General features: G+C 45.8%; 1 protein-coding gene across 1 annotated transcript in view; it reads left to right on the top strand.

Annotated features, from left to right (window-relative positions):
- The window catches only part of ALPK3 (alpha kinase 3), a 43225-nt gene extending 28031 nt beyond the window's left edge, over positions 1 to 15194 (top strand). Inside the window, 10 exon segments of the mRNA XM_070762943.1 lie at positions 2964 to 2993; positions 2995 to 4861; positions 6380 to 6527; positions 7243 to 7370; positions 8134 to 8169; positions 8529 to 8803; positions 9531 to 9619; positions 11649 to 11869; positions 13237 to 13285; positions 13738 to 15194. Of these exon segments, the coding sequence (XP_070619044.1) occupies positions 2964 to 2993; positions 2995 to 4861; positions 6380 to 6527; positions 7243 to 7370; positions 8134 to 8169; positions 8529 to 8803; positions 9531 to 9619; positions 11649 to 11869; positions 13237 to 13285; positions 13738 to 14080 (3186 nt within the window). The 3' untranslated portion in view covers positions 14081 to 15194.
- The last annotated feature ends 5005 nt before the right edge of the window (positions 15195 to 20199 follow it).

Here is a 20199-nt window from a genome sequence, read left to right as displayed (position 1 = left end):
GACGGAGTGGCTGTGGGTTTTGCCTCCCAAGGACAATCCCATCTGTCCGTCCATCACCGGGGGTGGGGGGGTGGGGGGAGAATTTGGGTGTCGTCCTCAATCCACAGCTCACATTAGAGAAACATCTTTCAGCTGTGGCGAGGGGGGCGTTTGCCCAGGTTCGCCTGGTGCACCAGTTGCAGCCCTATTTGGACCGGGAGTCACTGCTCACGGTCACTCTTGCCCTCATCACCTCGAGGTTCGATTACTGTACTGTACTGCCTTTCGTAAATTCCTCAAAACCCACCTTTGTCGTCAGGCATGGGGGAACTGAGATATCTCCCCCGGGCCTATACAATTTATGTATGGCATGTTTGTATGTATGTCTGCTTAATAATGGGTTTTTAAAAATATTTTAAATTGTAAATTATTAGAAACATAGAAACATAGAAGTCTGACGGCAGAAAAAGACCTCCTGGTCCATCTAGTCTGCCCTTATACTATTTTCTGTATTTTATCTTAGGATGGATATATGTTTATCCCAGGCATGTTTAAATTCAGTTACTGTGGATTTATCTACCACGTCTGCTGGAAGTTTGTTCCAAGGATCTACTACTCTTTCAGTAAAATAATATTTTCTCATGTTGCTTTTGATCTTTCCCCCAACTAACTTCAGATTGTGTCCCCTTAGATTTGTCATGAACTGTTTTTATTGTGTTGTGAGCCGCCCCGAGTCTACGGAGAGGGGCGGCATACAAATCTAATAAATAAATAAATAACTGAATGAATGAATGAATAACCAATAAACCAATAAACCAATAAACTAATAAACAAATAAACAAACAAACAAATAAACAAACAAACAAATAATGCACCATCCTAACTGAAGATGCTTCCCAGTCACACCCCTCCAGGTGCAGGGCAAAGTGACCTTGACTCTTGAAGAAAGAAATGTTCTTTGGACTACGTATCTCCCCAGCTCCATGCAATTCCCTCTTCCCAGTTTCCCACAGCACAAAATAGGGCAGGCCTGAAAATCCAAGGCCCTTCGAAATGGTTTCCATGCCTGACCCCTAGCTGGTTGGTCAACCCCAGCTGGTCAGTTTACCATTAAATATATTGTGCAAAACCAGAAAAAAAGGAAGAATGCAGTGCCTTGTGTGTGCGTGTGTTTTGTGTGAGTGTGTTTCTAAGCCAGTGTTTCCCAACTGTTGTGATTCCGTCCGAGGCCCCTCAGGGAACGGCTGATCTTCTGTCGGTTTCCTGCTCAGAGGGGGAGGATGAGGAACAGGAGGTGCAGGCAGACGAGGAGGAGGAATCCCAGGCTGAGGAAGAGGGGGAACAGCCAGAGGCCCCTGAGAGGGAGCTCTCCCCAGCAAGCAGCCTGGATTCCTTAGAGGAAAATGCACAAGCAATAATCGATCTGCGACAGAGAAGAGCAACACAAAGAAGGGACCAATTGGCTAGGTACTTTCAGCACTAAAGAGGCAACAGCTGGGTTTGGGTGTGGTGCTCTCTGGAAAGGCTAAAAGGCAGACCCACCCTTCCTGGCTTGTGGAGTATTATCTTTGGGAGTCCTGGGACCTGGCTGTGATCTTTGGCGTCTTGGAATTCTGGTTTGTGACTTTGAATACTGAAACCTTGGGGGGGAAAGGTGGGGGTCTTATGCTCTACAGTGGTGGGTGTGCCAGCAAGAAGTCTGCTGTATTGTCTGGACATCAGGACTCTGCTGTAAAGTCTCATAGCCTGCCTGTTGGGAAGAACAGGTTTTTCTCTGTGTTTATTTTTCAAGCTATAAAGTACTTTTGCTTTTACCAGCGTGTCTGGCTGTTTTTTCCAGTTGGTGTTGAGGTCTGGGGGAACCCAGACAGAACACCAACCATGGCAACTTGAAGATATTTGGACTTCAACTCCCAGAATTCCCCAGCCAGCATTTGTATCTTCAAGTTGCTAAGGTTGGGAAACACTGCTCTAAGCCATGCACTCAAATGGACGGTTTGGATGTCATGACTCGCTTCTTCTTGATCCGTCCATCAGCTTAAGAGTTGTCAGCAAGGTTAATTTGGGTTCTTGGAACCAAATGTTAAAGAGAAAAAGGTTATTACAGGACTTTGGGGGACCTTTAATACGGCCAAATGTTCCCCACTGAACTTTCACTGGTTGGAGTAGACGGCCTGCGAGATCCGTCCCAACTCTGTTAATCTGTTAAAAAAAGATTAACAGATTTTTTAATGTTATGTTTTGTTATTGAGCGTCTGTTATGACTCTCAATTCAGTGGGGTATCAAAAGTGAGGGATGCATTGGAGAGGAGAAACGAGGTAGCAAACTCAGTTATTATTAGTTTTTCAAATGCAGAATTGAAAGAAAGAGGAAAGTTTTGCTGGTCTCGATTCTTAGGTTTGTATTTGTATTTATTGGATTTGTATGCCGCCCCTCTCCGCAGATTCGGGGCGGCTAACAGCAGTAATAAAACAGAATATAACAATATAACAATAATCCAATACTAAAAACAGTTAAAAACCCATTATATAAAAACCAATCATACATACAAACATACCATGCATAAAATTGTAAAGGCCTAGGGGGAAGAGGGTCTTAATTCCCCCAGGCCTGGCGGCAGAGGTGGGTTTTAAGAAGCTTACGAAAGGCAAGGAGGGTGGGGGCAATTCTAATCTCTGGGGGGAGTTGGTTCCAGAGGGCCGGGGCCGCCACAGAGAAGGCTCTTCCCCTGGGTCCCGCCAAGCGACATTGTTTAGTTGACGGGACCCAGAGAAGGCCCACTCTGTGGGACCTAACTGGTCGCTGGGATTCGTGCAGCAGAAGGCGGTCCCGGAAGTAATCTGGTCCAGTGCCATGAAGGGCTTTATAGGTCATAACCAACACTTTGAATTGTCACCGGAAACTGATCGGCAACCAATGCAGACTGCGGAGTGTTGGTGTGACATGGGCATATTTTGAAACGATGACCGTCTATTCTTTGCAGGCTTCAGAAAACTCACAGCCAAACTTATCCCATTGCATCTGTTTTGCAGTCTCCAAATTCCAGCTTTGGGGAAGAAGCGGAAGAAGAAACCCCTGGCTTATCAATACGGAAAGATATCTCGGAAGATTTAGGAATAAAATCGCCGGAGAAGAAACCTGGTTCTAGCCCAGAGATCCGGGACTCAAAAATGGGAATGCAATGCCTGGAAGATCACCAGCCAACAATTTTCCAGAATCGTCCAGTGACTTCTCAGAATACCCCAGGCATTTCTTCTGGTCCCCCACTACCAAATGGGATGGACAATCGGGTTGAGAAGGAAGACGTGGAGAAGCATTCCCCAGGTTGGGGCCAGGATGAAATCCCCCGTGAACTACCTCCTAATTGTGAGAGTAAACACCCAATTGCTCTTGCGTTAGCAGCCCAGGAAACCCATTTTCAGGGTCGACCCATGGATGAATTGGACCAAGTTGCTCCTTGGACCGAAGGCACGCGAGGAGAAGAACGAGAAGAAGCCCCTAAGTTACTGAGAGACAATGCACCCACTCCTCAAATGCATTTAGCTCCTGAGAGGAAGAGATCATCGGAAGCAATGGAGAAGTCCCAACTGATCTCAGAAGTTTCCAAAACAACCTCAAGTCTTTCTCAAGTTGTTTCGGAGAGTCCTCCTCCAGCTTCAACAGAGATGATCCCTTCTGGGCTTCACGACACCCAAGAACCAGCTCTGTTTTCTCCAGTCAAAGAAGACCCCGTGGAGAGGAACCAATCCATAGCCCACTTGCTAAAAGATATCAAGAGAGAAACAGAATCTCGGGAACTGGGTAAGATGGTGGATTCAGAAGAACCTACCCAGCAGGTCACCAGGTCAGAAAGCAAAGAGGTCTCTGTGCAGAAAGAATTCCTGGTTCCTCCAAGGAGTAAAAAAGATAAACAAGGGTCTAAAACGAACACCAAGAAGACAGAAGTTAGAGATAAGGAAAAGGACAAAATAGCTTCTGATGTTCTTTTAAGAGATAACTCTCGTCCCGCTGAGGTTGTGGTGGAGGAGAATCAAACCCTGGAGAAAGACCAGAACAGTGACCTTGTTTCTTCGTTGAAAAATTATTTGCTTTTGCTCTTGAAGATGACCTCTGAGTCAGACAAAAGCAAAGCAAGAAGCCCCAAGCAAGAAGCCAAGATGATGGAGGAGAGGGCTCCGCTGAGTGCTATTCCAAAACATCTGCCAGATGTGGGCATTGTGGGATTAACTCCCAGGACTTCCAGGAAGATCTTCGAACAGGTGGAGACGGATCAACTTTTCCAAAGTGCCGAGAACTTGCAATTGACTCCAAGAACTTCTCGGAAACTGACAGGAATGATCAACCAAGAACTGCTTGCTTGCCGAAAGAACCTCAATGTTGAACTAGAGATACCTCCTCTACCTTGTGTCCCCTCGATTGTGGTAGGGGGCCTTGGAGGAGAACCGGCAGCTCCCCCTCATCTTCCCTCTTCTGAGATTGTTAGTGAGACCCCCACTGCTCTGCCAAGCGCCACCCCTGAGGAGCTGGCATCCGGAGCCCGTCGGAAGATCTTTCTACCCAAAACCAAGACAGCTGACGAGATGGAAGAAGGCTCCCTGGAGGGTCAGCCACGGCCCAAAAGGGACAGTCCCAGTGTGTCGCCACAGCAGGGCCGTAGGAGCCAGGCTCTGTTGCAAACCTCGGCCCCGGGTTCTCCTCCCGTGGAGAAGCGCTCTCCAAATTTTGCCAGGAAGATGGCAACTCTGGAAGTTCCCAAGATGTATCAGGAGACGGCGGAAGAAAGCCCAAAGGAGGAGGAGAGCTCCCCGTTGGCTCCAGAGAGTGTAGAAGAAAGTGTTCCCAAGGTGGGAGAATCAAGGAAAACCAACGATCCATTTAAAGGTAGGTGTGCATACCTCTTTCTTGGAGAGGACCTCCTCTCTGAGGGATGTACCTAGGTGGAGGGAGGCTGAACGGGGTAGGAAGAAGGCAGTGGCGGGTTGCTACCATTTCACCCTGGCTCCGCCAAACTCAGTTATGGGCAGATCCCCCCACGAGGTAATGGAAATGGAGATGCGCACATAGCTGTAGCTACCGTGGGTCAGTCGTATGCGCGAGCGACAGATTTCTGCCAAAAATAGCTGGGTTTTTTTGCTTCTGTGCATGCGCGGAAGCAAAAATACAGGCGAAAATAGACGAAATCCCGCTCACGCTCGCATAATTGTTTTGATTTTCAGTGCCTTTTGCTTCTGCGCATGCGCGGAAGCAAAAATACCGGCGAAAATAGCTGAAATCTCGCTCATGCTTGCATGATTTTTTTTATTTTCAGCGCCTTTTGCTTTCGCGCATGCGTGGAAGCAAAATACCGGTGAAAATAGCCAAAATCTCGCTCATGCTCGCATGATTTTTTTGATTTCCAGCGCCTTTTGCTTCTGCGCATGTGCAGAAGCAAAAATACCAGTGAAAATAGCCAAAATCTCGCTCACGCTCGCACAATTTTTTTGATTTTCAGTGCATTTTGCTTCCGCGCATGCGTGGAAGGAAAAATACCAGTGAAAATAGCCGAAACCTTGCGAGAGTTGTCTTGCTGCACATGTGCAGAAGTCAAATCTTGCACGGGGCATGTGCACCCGCACTGCCCGCTAAGGACTGTCCGGGTAGCGAGGTAAGTGGCAACCAACTACAGTGGTACCTCGACATACGAGTTTAATTCTTCCCAGAGTCGACCTTGTATGTCGATCAATTCGTATCTCGAACGAATGCATTTAGATTTGGCTTTTTGCGCCGAGTTAACTGGAAAAAAATGGAATTCTTGCGCCACCTAGTGGACGCTCGGCTCGTATCCCGAATTTGAGCTCGGGTGTCGAACAGAAATTTTGCTCCCGTCTCAGCTTGTAACTTGGAATACTCGCATGTGGAGCAGCTCGTATCTAGAGGTACTACTGTACTGGGTGAACTGGTAGTGGCAATGGCAAGAGGCTCCACCCACCCACCTGGACGTCATCACCAACGATCTGTGCATACACACAAGCGACTCACCTACACACATCTCCAAAACGGTTACAAAAAGAAGTGAAACCCATGACTGGAAGAAGTCCTGTGGGTTGAACAAACCTATGGAAACCTACCCCAGTGGCTGTGGCCTAGAGGTGGCCTCTTGCCTCATAGTGAGGAGGTTGTGAGTTCGATCCTCAGTCGAGGCAGATGTTGGGTCTCCTGCTTGGTCACGGGGTTGGATTAAATGACCTGCAAGATCCCTTCAAACTCTGTTAATCTGGATCAGATACTGGATCCTTCTGTCCCTGCCTTCTAGAATCTAAAATGTTCTTTTCAAAGCCAAACGAGTTGAGGACTTGCAGCTTGTTTTAAATCCCAACATCACATTGGGAATGGTCTGCTCCAATTTGTCCTTTTTCTTAGCGCCCCAAGTCGTTCGCAAGATCCGAGCAGAACAGTTCTCTGACGCTTCCGGGAACTTGAAACTCTGGTGTCAGTTCTTCAATATCTTGAGCGACTCCAAGCTTATCTGGTACAAGGATGAGATGCCCATAGCGGAGGTCAAAAGAAGGTGAGTCTTGTGGAAACGTCTCCAGTGGGCTGCAGTAGAAATGGGATGGTCTGAGTACGGTCTCCCACATAATTTTTGCCCTGTCTTACTTTTCCCACCCACCCACCCCAAACTCCTATCTTCAGTCCTTTCCCAACATTCTAGATCAGGGGTCGGCAACCTTAAACACTGAAAGAGCTGTTTGGACCCATTTCCCACATAAAAGAAAACATCGGGAGTCACAAAACCCTTTCGACATCTAAAATGGATAACACTTGCATATATCATTCTTTACCTTTATTCTATATGTATATATAAAAAAAACGTATTTATCCATGGTTGGCCTACCGGGGGTCTCCTCCTCCCTGTCACTCATGTCTTCTTGGTCAGAGGAGCCTTCATCATCAGGTTCTACTGGGGGGCAAAACAGGCCTGCAGCATGTGGATGTCTCCCCCACATCCACAGTCCTTGGGGCAGGGGCTGGGGCAGAGCTAACCACAACAGAAACTTACATTGATTCACAACCGATTTCTGTTTTGTTAGCCTTTTTGCCCTAACAGTAATCCCAGTGTCAACTACAATCAATGAGCCCATTCTGAAAGCCAGAATTTTTTGATATGATAAAATATTTATATGCCATATATATAATGCCCAACTCCAATAGGACATTGTAGACGGTTTTATTTAAAGTCCCTTTTCGTTCCTGCAGTGTGCTCTAGATCTCGTGTCTTTCAGCTCTGGAGACGAAGGACAGGCAGCTCTGGCTATTGTGCAGATGTCCAAGAAGGATTGTGGGGTGTATCAATGTACCATCCGGAATGAATACGGGACGGACAGCACCGACTTCCTGCTGAGCTCTGAAGGTGAGGTTTAGTCACTCAGTAGATCTCTTGTGGGCGTGAAGAGACTCAAGGCTAATGACTTGCTTTACCCCACCCTCAGGATCACCACTGGTCCTACATCAGTGATGGAGAACCTTTTTGGGGCTTGTGTGCACACCCATAATGCAGTGACCTCCCCGGTGCAGCATACAACCCCCGCTGCCCAGTGAAGGGCTACCAAATTCTTTAGTACCACACGGTGGGCGTGGCTTATACAGGACACCCTGCATTTTCTTTCAATGTCTTTCAGTGCATCTTTCTCTCCATCTCTCTCTCTCTCTCTCTCTCTCTCTCTCTCTCTCTCTCTCTCTCACATCTGTCTGTCTGTCTGTCTGTCTGTCTGTCTATCCATCCTATCTATCTATCTATCTATCTATCTATCTTCTATCTATCTATCTATCTTCTATCTATCTATCTATCTATCATCTCTCTCTCTCTTTATCTATCTATCTATCTATCTATCTTCTATCTATCTATCTATCTATCTATCTATCTATCATCTCTCTCTCTCTCTTTATCTATCTATCTATCTATCTATCTATCTATCTATCTTCTATCTATCTATCTATCTATCTATCTATCTATCTATCTATCTATCATCTCTCTCTCTCTCTTTATCTATCTATCTATCTATCTATCTATCTATCTATCTTCTATCTATCTATCTATCTATCTATCTATCTATCTATCTATCTCTATCATCAAGATAACATCATCTCTTTCTCTATCTTGCTCTTCTCCCTAGTGCTTTCCGGGTTTATCACCAAGGAAGAAATAGAAGGTAAGTACACCAGAAAAAGGTATGGTGAGTCAATGGGTAAGAGTTGAAACAGTTTATGTCCAGGATACAAGAGGGCGGGGGGTGTCAGTAAATATTTTCACCACCCTCTTTTTGACTCGTGCAGTCTACAGGTCCTCAATGGAAGGCAGGTTGGCAGCAATGGTTTTTTCTGCAGTTCTGATTATGGAATCAGACCAGCAAATCTGGGTGGCATCAACCTAAGGCTGATTTCCTACTTCAGCCATTGCTGCAGCAGCAGACATGCCCTCGGATGGCCGCCTGTGGCTTCTCCTCTTCTTCTCCTCCATGCTAGGAATTCCAATCTTAAATATTAAGTCCCTCCTTCTGTTCTTTTTCAGCTGGAGAGGAGATTGAGATGACTCCCATGGTGTTTGCCAAAGGTCTAGCTGACTCTGGCTTCTGGGGGGACAAGCTCTTTGGCCGGATCATGGTGGAGGACCTAGAGGTCGGACAAGGATTTCTACGCAAGGCGTGCCGTGCCCGTGCCATTTATGGCCTTGAGCCAGTCTTCGAGTCTGGGCACACGGGCATCATTAAGGTCCACAACCTCATCGCATTTGGTGGACGCAGCGAGAACACGTTGGTGGAGAGGAATTACGATATCACCATTCAGGTGGGTGGAATAGCGTCCCTTGCTTGACCCCCAGTTCTGTGGTTGACCAGATCTTCAGTCATCAAGAATTAGACAAAGTAGAGCGGTACCTCTACTTACGAACTTAATTTGTTCCGTGACCAGGTTCTTAAGTAGAAAAGTTTGTAAGAAGAAGCAATTTTTCCCATAGGAATCAATGTAAAAGCAAATAATGCGTGCGATTGGGGAAACCACAGGGAGGGTGGAGGCCCTGTTTCCTCCCAGGAGATTCCTAGAGAGGTCCCACGGAGGCTTCTCCCCGCCTTTTCCGGCCCTGTTTCCTCCCAGGAGATTCCTAGAGAGGTCCCACGGAGGCTTCTCCCTGCCTTTTCCGGCCCTGTTTCCTCCCAGGAGATTCCTAGAGAGGCCCCACGGAGGCTTCCCCCTGCCTTTTCCGGCCCTGTTTCCTCCCAGGAGATTCCTAGAGGGGCCCCACGGAGGCTTCTCCCCGCCTTTTCCGGCCCTGTTTCCTCCCAGGAGATTCCTAGAGAGGCCCCACGGTGGCTTCTCTCCGCCTTTTCCGGCCCTGTTTCCTCCCAGGAGATTCCTAGAGAGGCCCCAACGTTGCCCTACACAATTTCTGACAAATGCCAGTCCAATCTCTGCCTGAAAACTTCCAGTAATGAATCTCCCATTTACTATTGAAGGCAATTTCTGTTCCATTCCTGTCTGGTTTGAAGATGTCAAGATCTGTTTTGTTTCCTGGCAGGAGTGTAAAATCCAGAATTCAAGTCGGGAGTACTGCAAGATCTTTGCTGCAGAGACCAGAGCCATTGCTGACTTTGGATCAATACCTGAGTAAGTTGTTTAATAATAATAATAATAATAATAATAATAATAATAATAATAATAGTAGTAGTAGTAGTAGTAGTAGTAGTAATAATAATAATAATAATAATAATAATAATAATAATAATAATAATAATAATGTTCTGTCAGGCTCTCTGGTAGAATCCTCCCAAAAATTCACAGGTACAAATTTCAGACACACACACGTTTGAAAATTCAAAACAATGTTCTTTATAATGAAAATTCACTTAAACTAAGCCCTCTTTTGGTATAGCAAAGAGCCCTTGTCTCCAAACAAACTGGTAATTTGTACAAGTCCCTTATCAGTTCTGTGATACTTAGCTTGCAGCTGTGAGGCAATTCACAGTCCTTCTTCTTTCACAAAGTGAAACACACTTTGCTCTGGTTTAGTTTCAAAGCGGGGGAAAATCAGCACACAAAAGGTCAAAGTCAGTAAAGCAGTCGCGAAGCACAACGATCAGATAATCCTCCACAATGGCCAAACCCACAGGCTGCTCTTTATAGCAGCCTCATTAATGACCACAGCCCCACCCAACCACAGGTGGCCTCATTTTCTTTGATAATAATCTCTCAGTTGTTGCTGCCTATGCATCGCTCTCCTCATGCGTGGCTGTATCATTAACTCTTGTTCCGAATCCAAGGAGGAGCGAGATAATTGATCTCCTTCTGAGCTGTCTGCCACACTCTCCTCCTCCCTGTCACTCATGTCTTCTTGGTCAGAGGAGCCTTCATCAGCAGATTCCACCGGGGGGAGCAAAACAGGCCTGCAGCATGTGGATGACTCCCCCACATCCACAGTCCTTGGGGCAGGAGTTCGGCCAGAGCTAACCACAACACATAACCATCCGAAAGAACATGCTTAACCCACCACAATTTCTCACCCGAACCATCCAACATCCACCCAACAGACCAAGTAGTATTGTCCCCTGGTACATTGATGTTGACCCCCTAGTACATTGTTAAGTGCCATTGTAGCTCAGGGATAAAACCTGTTAAAAACCAACTTTTGTGAAATAATGGGCAAAAACTGGGGCTGTCTTTGCCTTCTAATTATTTTATTTAGCATGATTGGAGGAGGAATTCTGGGAGTTGAAGTCCACAAGTCTTAAAGCTGTCAGGTTTGAAGCTTGTAAAAAGTGTACACGGTTGTAAAAAGTATTCTGCTACACTGATATTTTATTAAATGATATATTACTACACCCTTTGGTTCCGAATAGTTTTTTCCTTGTTTTCCACCTCTAAAATCTAGGTGCGTCTTATACTCCGAAAAATACAGCAATTGAAGTTCTCTAATACAGCGGTCCTCAAACTACGGCCCATGGGCTGGATGCGGCCCGCTGAGGTCTTTTAACCGGCCCGCGACAGCACACGAGATTTTACCTATCGATATAATAAGACGGAGAAATAGAGAGGGAGAGAGAAATGAAGAGGAGAGATAGAAAGGGAGAGAGAGAAAGGGAGAAATAGAGAGAGGGGGAAAGAGAGAAAGTGTGAGAGATACAAAGAGGGAGAGTTAGAAAGAGAGTGAGAGAAAGAGAGAAGAGTGAGAGAAAGAAAGAGAAAGAGGGAGAGAGAAAGGAAGAGGGAGAGAGAGAGAAAGAGAAAAATGAGAAAATGATGGAGGGAAGGAACGAGGGAGAGGAAAATGAAATGAGATAAAAGGAAGAGGGAAGAGAGAAGTGGAGAGGAAGGAGGGAGGGAATGAAGGAAGGAAGGAGAAATGGAGTTTGTTGATTTAAGTTTAAATTTACTTGTTAATAAAGAAGTATAAATTACTTTATTACTTAATTATTAATTACTTAATTACTTATTACTTCTTCTTTATTTTAAATATTGTATTTGTTCCCATTTTGTTTTTTACTTTAAATAAGGTATGTGCAGTGTGCATGGGGATTTGTTCATAGGTTTTTTTTAATAGTCCAGCCCTCCAACAGTCTGAGGGACAGTGAACTGGCCCCCTGTGTAAAAAGTTTGGGGACTCCAGCTCTAATAGGCCCTCTTTTTTTCTTTGACACAGGATAATCCCACTTTACCTAATCTATCGCCCAGCCAATAATATTCCTTATGCGACCATGGAGCAAGACTTGCCTGGCTCCTTTCAGTGCTACTGTGGACGAGAAGGAGATGGCAACAGGTTGGCTCCACCCAACCCTTCTGAGGTTGGGCAAAAATGCTCCGCTTTCCAGCACTGGCTTTACCAGTGGACAAATGGCAATATCTTGGTGACAGATTTGGAAGGTGAGTCTTGTTTTTTTTTTAATTTTTAAAAAGTTTATTTTATTTATAATACAGTCAAAAACATGAGACGCATGCAATAATACCACATAATACAAACAAATATAGAATATAAAAGAAAAAAGTACTTGACAGGTTATCAAAATACTATTTATATTAATCATTGATTTAATTTTTTAGTACCAATTAGCATTAAATTTTGGTTTTCCTTTTGTTCATCCAATTATACAATTTGTCCCAGGTTTCAAAAGAGTGTCCAATTTGTCCTTCAACTCTCATTAGTCTATCCATCTCTGTGCATGTTAAAGTTTTAAGTAGAATTTCTTCATCTTTACTTTTCCATTTTGGGGCATATGCTAATCTTGCTGGTTTGAGGATATGTAGCATATTATTATTATGTTTTTTCCCGTGTTTATTCATGGCTATTCGCAGCAGAAAGAGTTGAGGTTTCAAATCTAATTTCATTTCCAGAATTATTATTATTATTATTATTATTATTATTATTATTATTATTAATTAGATTTGTATGCCGCCCCTCTCCAAAGATTCGGGGCGGCTCACAACAGTAATAGAAACAATATAACAGTGAAACAAATCTAATATTAACAATAAAACATATCTAAAACCCCAGCAATTTAAAACCATACAACACATACATACCAAACATAAAATATAAAAGCCTGGGGGAGGATGTCTCAGTTCCCCCATGCCTGGCGATAAAGGTGGGTCTTGAGTAATTTGCGAAAGACAAGGAGGGTGGGGGCCGTTCTAATCTCTGGGGGCAGTTGATTCCAGAAGGCCGGGGCCGCCACAGAGAAGGCTCTTCCCCTGGGGCCCGCCAAACGACATTGTTTGGTCGATGGGACCCGGAGAAGGCCAACTCTGTGGGACCTTATTGGCCGCTGGGATTCGTGCGGTAGAAGGCGGTTCCGGAGGTATTCCCTCCAACCATTGTATTATTTTGTCCCACTGCTCATTTGCTTTGTGGCATTCCCACCACATGAGATAGTATGTGCCGGGTGTCTTTTCCTGAGTTATTTTGTTTCATTTTGGCTAGTCTTGTTGGGGGAAAGTGCCAGGTGAGGCTCCTGTGTTTGCACCTAGATGCATCCTCTAACTTTTAAGGGAAGCTTCTCTAGGTCGGGTTGCTAGGTAGTCTGTTGTCCTCCTGATATTCTGAGGAATGCTGGAGATTATGGACACTGTTGTGGGTCAGTAACAGTGGGAGGAATGTAGAGTTTTGCACCTCTGCTGTGGATGAATGGATTGAGACTGGCTTGTGTGACATTTTAAAAGCATGATGCTGTTGCTGAAAAAAAATGAGGACTGCTGGGACCTACCTTATGAATTCATCAGAGCTTCTCTTGCAGGTGTTGGGTGGAAAGTCACCAATGTCAAAATTGCTACCAAAACCAAAGGGTAAGTAACCACATTGTGTAGCTTTTCAACTCATAACTTGGTTCAAACCAGAGTGAGCCAAGGCTAGAGCTTCAGCAAGGGGTTGGACTAGTAGACCTCCAAGATCCCTTACAGCCCTATGATTCTATATTTTTGGCAATAATAGAGGAATCTGCCAATCTCATTAACTAGCAGCTTCTATCCTCCTGCCAAATAATAATAATAATAATAATAATAATAATAATAATAATTATTATTATTATTATTATTATTATTATTATTATTAATCCTCCTGCGAAATTATTATTATTTATCTATTTCCTGCCAAATTATTATTATTATTATTTATCTCTCCTGCCAAATTATTATTATTATTTATCTATCCTCCTGCCAAATTATTATTATTATTATTTATCTATCCTCCTGCCAAATTGGGGACTTTATCTTGGGGAGTAACCTTCTTTCTTTGCCAGGTACCAAGGCCTGAAGGAGAGCTGTTACCCCAACCTCCTCAATCACTTTGTGACCTCCCATCAATGCAACCGCTACTGTGAGCTCCTTGCCCTGAAGAGCCTTGAGGTTCCTCAACCACCGCCGAGAAGCAAAGGTTCCCGGAGCCCCAACGTGGGCAGAAAATCTTCGTCGGCTCAATCCAGCCCTCAGCTCCAAAAGAAAGGCCTTTCTAGCCCCCAGGCTTCCCGGAAAGGGTCCGTCAGCCCCAAGAACGCCCGGAAATGCCCAGAACAGGTGGCGGAATCGCCTCCGACAGCATGGCCCAAAGGAAGAGACAGCGACAAGATAGGACAGCTGCAGTGATGGGCAGTGGGGAGCCATCAGCCATGCACGTTGTGTGTGCCTGGGGAAAAGGGGACAGGGGTTGCGTTGTCCTCCTGTGGCTCCCCCACCTTCCCTTGTGTGAGGTCTGTGTGTGGTGTTTGAGGGGAAGAGCCATGTGCTGATTATGGCCCTCTGGGGCAAGATTGGGATCCCCAGAGGGACGATGTGTGAATTGCGCAACCACGTGGTCGCCACTGGCGGCATCTGTCTTCGCGGTCCCATCACAGGAGCCTGGCACCCTTTGTTAAGTGTTTTCTCCTTGGTGCTTTGAATATTGAGCCTGTCCTGCAGCTCCTGAGAGGTTAAAGTCCACCAACGGGGGCTGGAGGGGGCCAGGTGAGCCAGGTGGACCTGTGGACTCATACAGGACTCATGCCCTCGACTGCAGGACGACGCCTGCCAATGACCCAATGCTCTCTGCTTTCCCCAGGATGGTGGGTGGGCCACCACAACCCCAATGAGACTCTTGAGAATGAACTTTGGCCCGATCCTCCCTTCCTGCCCCACACCCAAAGGAGACCCTAGGACAGTGATGGCGAACCTATGGTATGGGTGCCACAGGTGGCACGTGGAACCATATCTGATGGCATGTGAGCCATTGCCCTAATTCAGTTCCAACATGCATGTGGGTGCCGGCCAGCTGATTTTTGGCTTGCACAGAAGCTCTGGGAGGGTGTTTTTGGCTTTCAGAGAACCTCCAGGGGGATGGGTGATGTTGTTTTTACCCTCCCCAGCTCCAGGGAAGCCTTTGGAGCCTGGGGAGGGTGAAACACAAGCCTACTGGGCCCACCAGAAGTTGGGAAACAGGCCGTTTCTGGCCACCAGAGGGTCTTTAGGGGGACGACGACGGGGGAAGCTGTTTTTGCCCTTCCCAAGCATTGAATTATGCCTGGCAAGGGCACGCTCTTTCAGCACCCGAGGAAAAAAAGGTTCGTCATCACTGCCCTAGGAGAAGAAAGTTGACTTCTCCTTTAGAGGGAGATGTTGCTTCCTCGACGGGACTCCACGTGACGTAGCTGCGGCGATACCTCCTTGCCCCTGCATTTCAGGACAATTCTAATTAATATCTAATTAATAAATAAATTAAAGTGTCCACTATGTCACGGCTAAGCCGAGGGGACCTTTGGTCAACCACGTGAGGCTGCTGAGATGAACGGAAGACTCAACACTTCTTGCTCGACCGCCGTTTCTCTTCCATCCACTCGCGGTGCAGATGCAGCGCCTATTTCACACACCGAAAGCTCTAATTTCAGTTGATGTTTTGATCTTCAGTGAAGAGATCCAAGACCAGGAGAAACATTGCTATCAAAGACTCTGGGACACGCTGCTGAATAGTCAAAGCAGTTCTGTTACATTTCTTTCCTGGTAAATGACCAGAGATAGTTCGCATTCACATGAAGGGTTTAACTTGGTTCCTGAACTAAGAAGAAAAATGTCTGGATTCACATAATTCACAGACCCATTAGATTAGATTAGGTTAGGTTAGGTTAGGTTAGGTTAGGTTAGGTTAGGTTAGATTAGATTAGATTAGATTAGATTAGATTAGATTAGATTAGATTAGATTTATTGGATTTATATGCCACCCCTCTCCGCAGACTGAGGGCGGCTCACAACAATGGCAAAAACAGTACATAGTGACAAATCCAATACCCACCAATCCAATTACAGTTTTAGGTTAAGAAATTCATAAAAGCAATCCCAATATATATAAAGAACAAGCACACAATCAATCAAACACCAAAACAACATGGGCAAGGGGGAAATGTTTCAATTCCCCCATGCCTGATGGCAGAGGTGGGTTTTAAGGAGTTTACGAAAGGCAAGGAGGGTGGGGGCAATCCTAATCTCAGGGGGGAGCTGGTTCCAGAGGGTCAGAGCCACCACAGAGAAGGGTCTTCCCCTGGGTCCCACCAGACGACATTGTTTAGTCGATGGGACCGAAAGAAGGCCAACTCTGTGGGACCTAACCGGTCGCTGGGATTCGTGCGGCAGAAGGCGGTCCCAAAGATATTCTGGTCCGGTGCCATGAAGGGCTTTATAGGTCATAACCAACACTTTGAATTAGGTGAACCAAAGAAGCTGGATTCACACACCAAAGAGAAACTGGGTTAACCAGAACCAAGTTCAGCCTGTAGGGATGCAGGTCCTAAATTTACAACGGACAAGGATATTGTATGAACGTAGCTATAGTGTGCTGCCTGGGTTGCAGTTTTCCTTAGACTAACTTCTCCTAGATGTGCTGGGATTAGCCAGGATTCGGAGCCCTGCGAATTCCGGAAGGGTAGGTCAGCCATCTCATGAGAATATAGAGTTAAGGAAAGCCTTTTAGATAGTAGTCTCTCTCTCTCTCTCTCTCTCTCTCTCTCTCTCTCTCTCTCTCTCTCTCTCTCTCTTGAATAACGTTCTCTCGATTCACTTTATATACAGTAATACCTCGTCTTACGAACCTAATTGGTTCCCGGGGGAGGTTCGTAAGACGAAAAGTTCGTAAGACGAAACATTGTTTCCCATAGGAAACAATGTAAGATCAATAAATCTGTGCAACGGAAAAAAAAACCAACGCAAAAAAACGACGACGCCCGGCTATCACCTTTTAAAACAGCCGGGGGGCTTCCCAGCGTCCTCCTGAACCCAAACGCCAAACCCGAACTTCCGGGTTCGGCGTTCGGGAGGCCGCCGAGAAGCCCCCCGGCTGTGTTAAAAGGTGTCAGCTGGGCGGCGGGGCTTCTCGGCGGCCTCCCGAACCCAGAAGTTTGGCAAAAGTTTGGGTTCGGGAGGACGCTGGGAAGCCCCCCGTCTGTTTTAAAAAGCGACAGCTGGGCGGCGGGGCTTCTCGGCAGCGGCGGTGGCAGGTTCGTAAGAAGGAAAAAGTTCGTAAGAAGAGGCAAAAAATTTCTGAACCCCGGGTTCGTATCTCGGGTTGTTCGTAAGACGAGGGGTTCGTATCTTGAGGTACCACTGTATTTTGCTTTTTTCCAAGTTTCTTCTCAGCAGACTTGCAGGCGATTGCAAATCTTGCAATCGCCTGCAACCAGCAAGTTCTTAAGCACCACCCACTGTCAAAAAATAAAATTGCCCTTTTATCCCTCCTTTCCTCCAGAGCTTGGTTGAGGATGGAGATCTCACTGAGCAAGAAGACCCTGGAACAGCCTATAAAACATGGGTGCCCTATCAGCCATTCCTTCACCAAAGATAACTGAATAATCCAAAGGTCTTCAAATTTGGCAAAACTTGGACTTCAACTCCCAGCTATGCTGGAGATGAATTCCACAGAATCGAAACCGAAACATTGAAATAGGTTAAAGGGTTAAATAAGGTTCAGGAGGGAAGTGTTTTTAATAGGAAAGTGAACCCAAGAACGAGGTTAGTTGGGGCAAAGATCAGAAGCAACATGAGTAAAATATTATTTGACTGAAAGAGTAGTAGAACAAACTTCCAGCAGACGGGGTTGGCCAATCCACAGGAACTGAATTTAAACATGCCTGGGATAAACATAGATCCATCCTAAGATAAAATACAGGAAATAGTATCAGGGCAGACTAGCTGGACCAGGAGGTCTTTTTCTGCCGTCAATCTTGTATGTTTTTATGTTTCTTAAAGTTGCCAAGTTTGGGACCTCTGGTACAATCCAGCCCAACCTGGAGACCTACTGCTTGTGAATAAATCTCTTATTGTCCTCTGTCATAACCTTAGACATCTTATGGACACCCAAGGAATCCCCCCAATATGATGTAAGCAAGAGGGTGGGATGACTAGTGCCAAGGAGCATCGGTGGTCCTTCTGAAATATTTTCTTCGTGTGCCGTTCAATTCGAAAACAACTCATTCTAAATATTGCTGCTTGATACTCGTGCTTGAGTTGCCCAAAGGCAAAGCAAGCAGCCGAGTTCCCCTTGTGGATTCTTCCCCACGGTGGTGGGATCATCCAATGAACCACGTAGAACCTCATTCAATGCATCAGAACTTCTGCGGAAGCTGTGATGTTGTCGTGGCCGGGCCAAATCTTGTCTTCAAAGCTCCTTGGGGGGAGCTAGGAACGAAGTGGCAGGCCCTCCTGCAGGACAAGGGCTTAGAACAGGGGTGGCAGACTCGATTTCATTGAGAGCAGCATCAGGGCTGTGTTTGACCTTGGGGTGTGGGTGTGGCCATGGTGGGCATGGCCCAGGCGGGAGTTGACACTACCGCTGCTACTTGATGTGCTGTGTCTCTTTGTGAGATTTTGCTTCCTGGCAGTAGAGGCTCCATGGGCTGGACCTTCGCTTTCTCCATGCAGCCCCATTGGCCAGATCTAAGCACCCCATGGACCGGATCCGTCCGCCAGGCTTTGAGTTTGACACCCCTAGTTTACAAGAATACAGGGAGAAACTTGGACTGATTGGGTTATGTAATTCTGACTCAATAGTGATTTTATTTATTTATTATTTATTTATTAGATTTGTATGCCACCCCTCTCCGAAGACTCAGGGCGGCTAACAACAATAAAGAAAACAATGTAACATTAAAAAATAATCTAAAAACCCCCAATTTAAGAGACCAATCATACAAACAAACATACCATGTATAAATTCTATAAGCCTAGGCAGAAGGGAAAAAATTTCAATTCCCCCATGCCTGACGACAGAGGTGGGCTTTAAGGAGCTTGCGAAAGGCAAGGAGGGTGGCGGCAACTCTGATATCTGGGGGGAGCTGGTTCCAGAGGGTTGGGGCCGCCATAGAGGAGGCTCTTCTCCTGGGTCCTGCCAAATGACATTGTTTAGTCGACGGGACCCGGAGAAGACCCACTCTGTGGGACCTAACCGGTCGCTGGGATTCGTGCGGCAGAAGGCGGTCCCGGAGATATTCTGGTCCGATGCCATGAATGGCTTTATAGGTCATAACCAACACTTTGAATTGTGACCAGAAATTGATCGGCAACCAATGCAGACTGCGGAGTGTTGGTGTAACCTGGGAAAGCCCATGACTGCTCTTGCAGCTGCATTCTGCACAATCTGAAGTTTCCGAACACTTTTCAAAGGTAGCCCCACGTAGAGAGCATTACAGTAGTCGAACCTCGAGGTGATGAGGGCATGAGTGACTGTGAGCAGTGAGTCCCAGTCCAGATAGGGCCGCAACTGGTGCACCAGGCGAACCTGGGCAAACAACAACCTGGGGTTCAAGAGTTGCTGAATAAAGTGAAACAGGATGTAACTTGTTTGTGGAAGCAGCTGAGGTTTTCTCTAGATTGTATGTACAGTATTTGCATTTTCTCTGTTGAAATCTGGCTGATCGCCAAGTCTTTAGTAAGCGTGGACGGGAGAACACGGTTTCTTGGAAGATATGAATGAGGAGACTGGTTTATTTTCAAAACAAATAACTTTGCCATCTGCAAGTTTGAGGGTGGTTTTTTTTTAAGGACTTGGGAAGAAACTTCGTGATGAGTGGGGTTTTCTCCCAAGCACGAATCTGATCGAAATTTGTGGCCTTATCTGTGGGTAGACAGACACATAGTCACCTCTACAGCTGAAGAGCCAACAAAACTTATCAGGAAAGACTTAATGGAATACTGTGCTCAGTTCTGGAGACCTCACCTACAAAAGGTTATTGATAAAATTGAACAGGTCCAAAGACGGGCTACAAGAATGGTGGAAGGTCTTAAGCATAAAACATATCAGGAAAGACTTCATGAACTCAATCTGTAGAGTCTGGAGGACAGAAGGAAAAGGGGGGACATGAATGAAACATTTAAATATGTTAAAGGGTTAAATAAGGTTCAGGAGGGAAGTGTTTTTAATAGGAAAGTGAACACAAGAACAAGGGGGCACGATCTGAAGTTAGTTGGGGGAAAGATCAAAAGCAACATGAGAAAATATTATTTTACTGAAAGAGTAGTAGATCCTTAAGACAAACTTCCAGCGGACGTGGTCGATATATCCACAGTAACTGAATTTAAACATGCCTGGGATAAACATATATCCATCCTAAGATAAAATACAGGAAATAGCATAAGGGCAGACGAGATGGAGCATGAGGTCTTTTTCTGCCATCAATCTTCTATGTTTCTATGAAATTACTGCAAAGAGATAAAAGGAAGGTTGGGTGAACTCTGGAGGCTCAATTGCA

This window comes from Erythrolamprus reginae, chromosome 10, assembly GCF_031021105.1.
Source record: "Erythrolamprus reginae isolate rEryReg1 chromosome 10, rEryReg1.hap1, whole genome shotgun sequence".
NCBI classification, from domain to species: Eukaryota; Metazoa; Chordata; class Lepidosauria; order Squamata; family Dipsadidae; genus Erythrolamprus; species Erythrolamprus reginae.
Note: the sequence above shows the minus strand (reverse complement) of the source record. Positions and strands in the feature narration are given on the sequence as shown.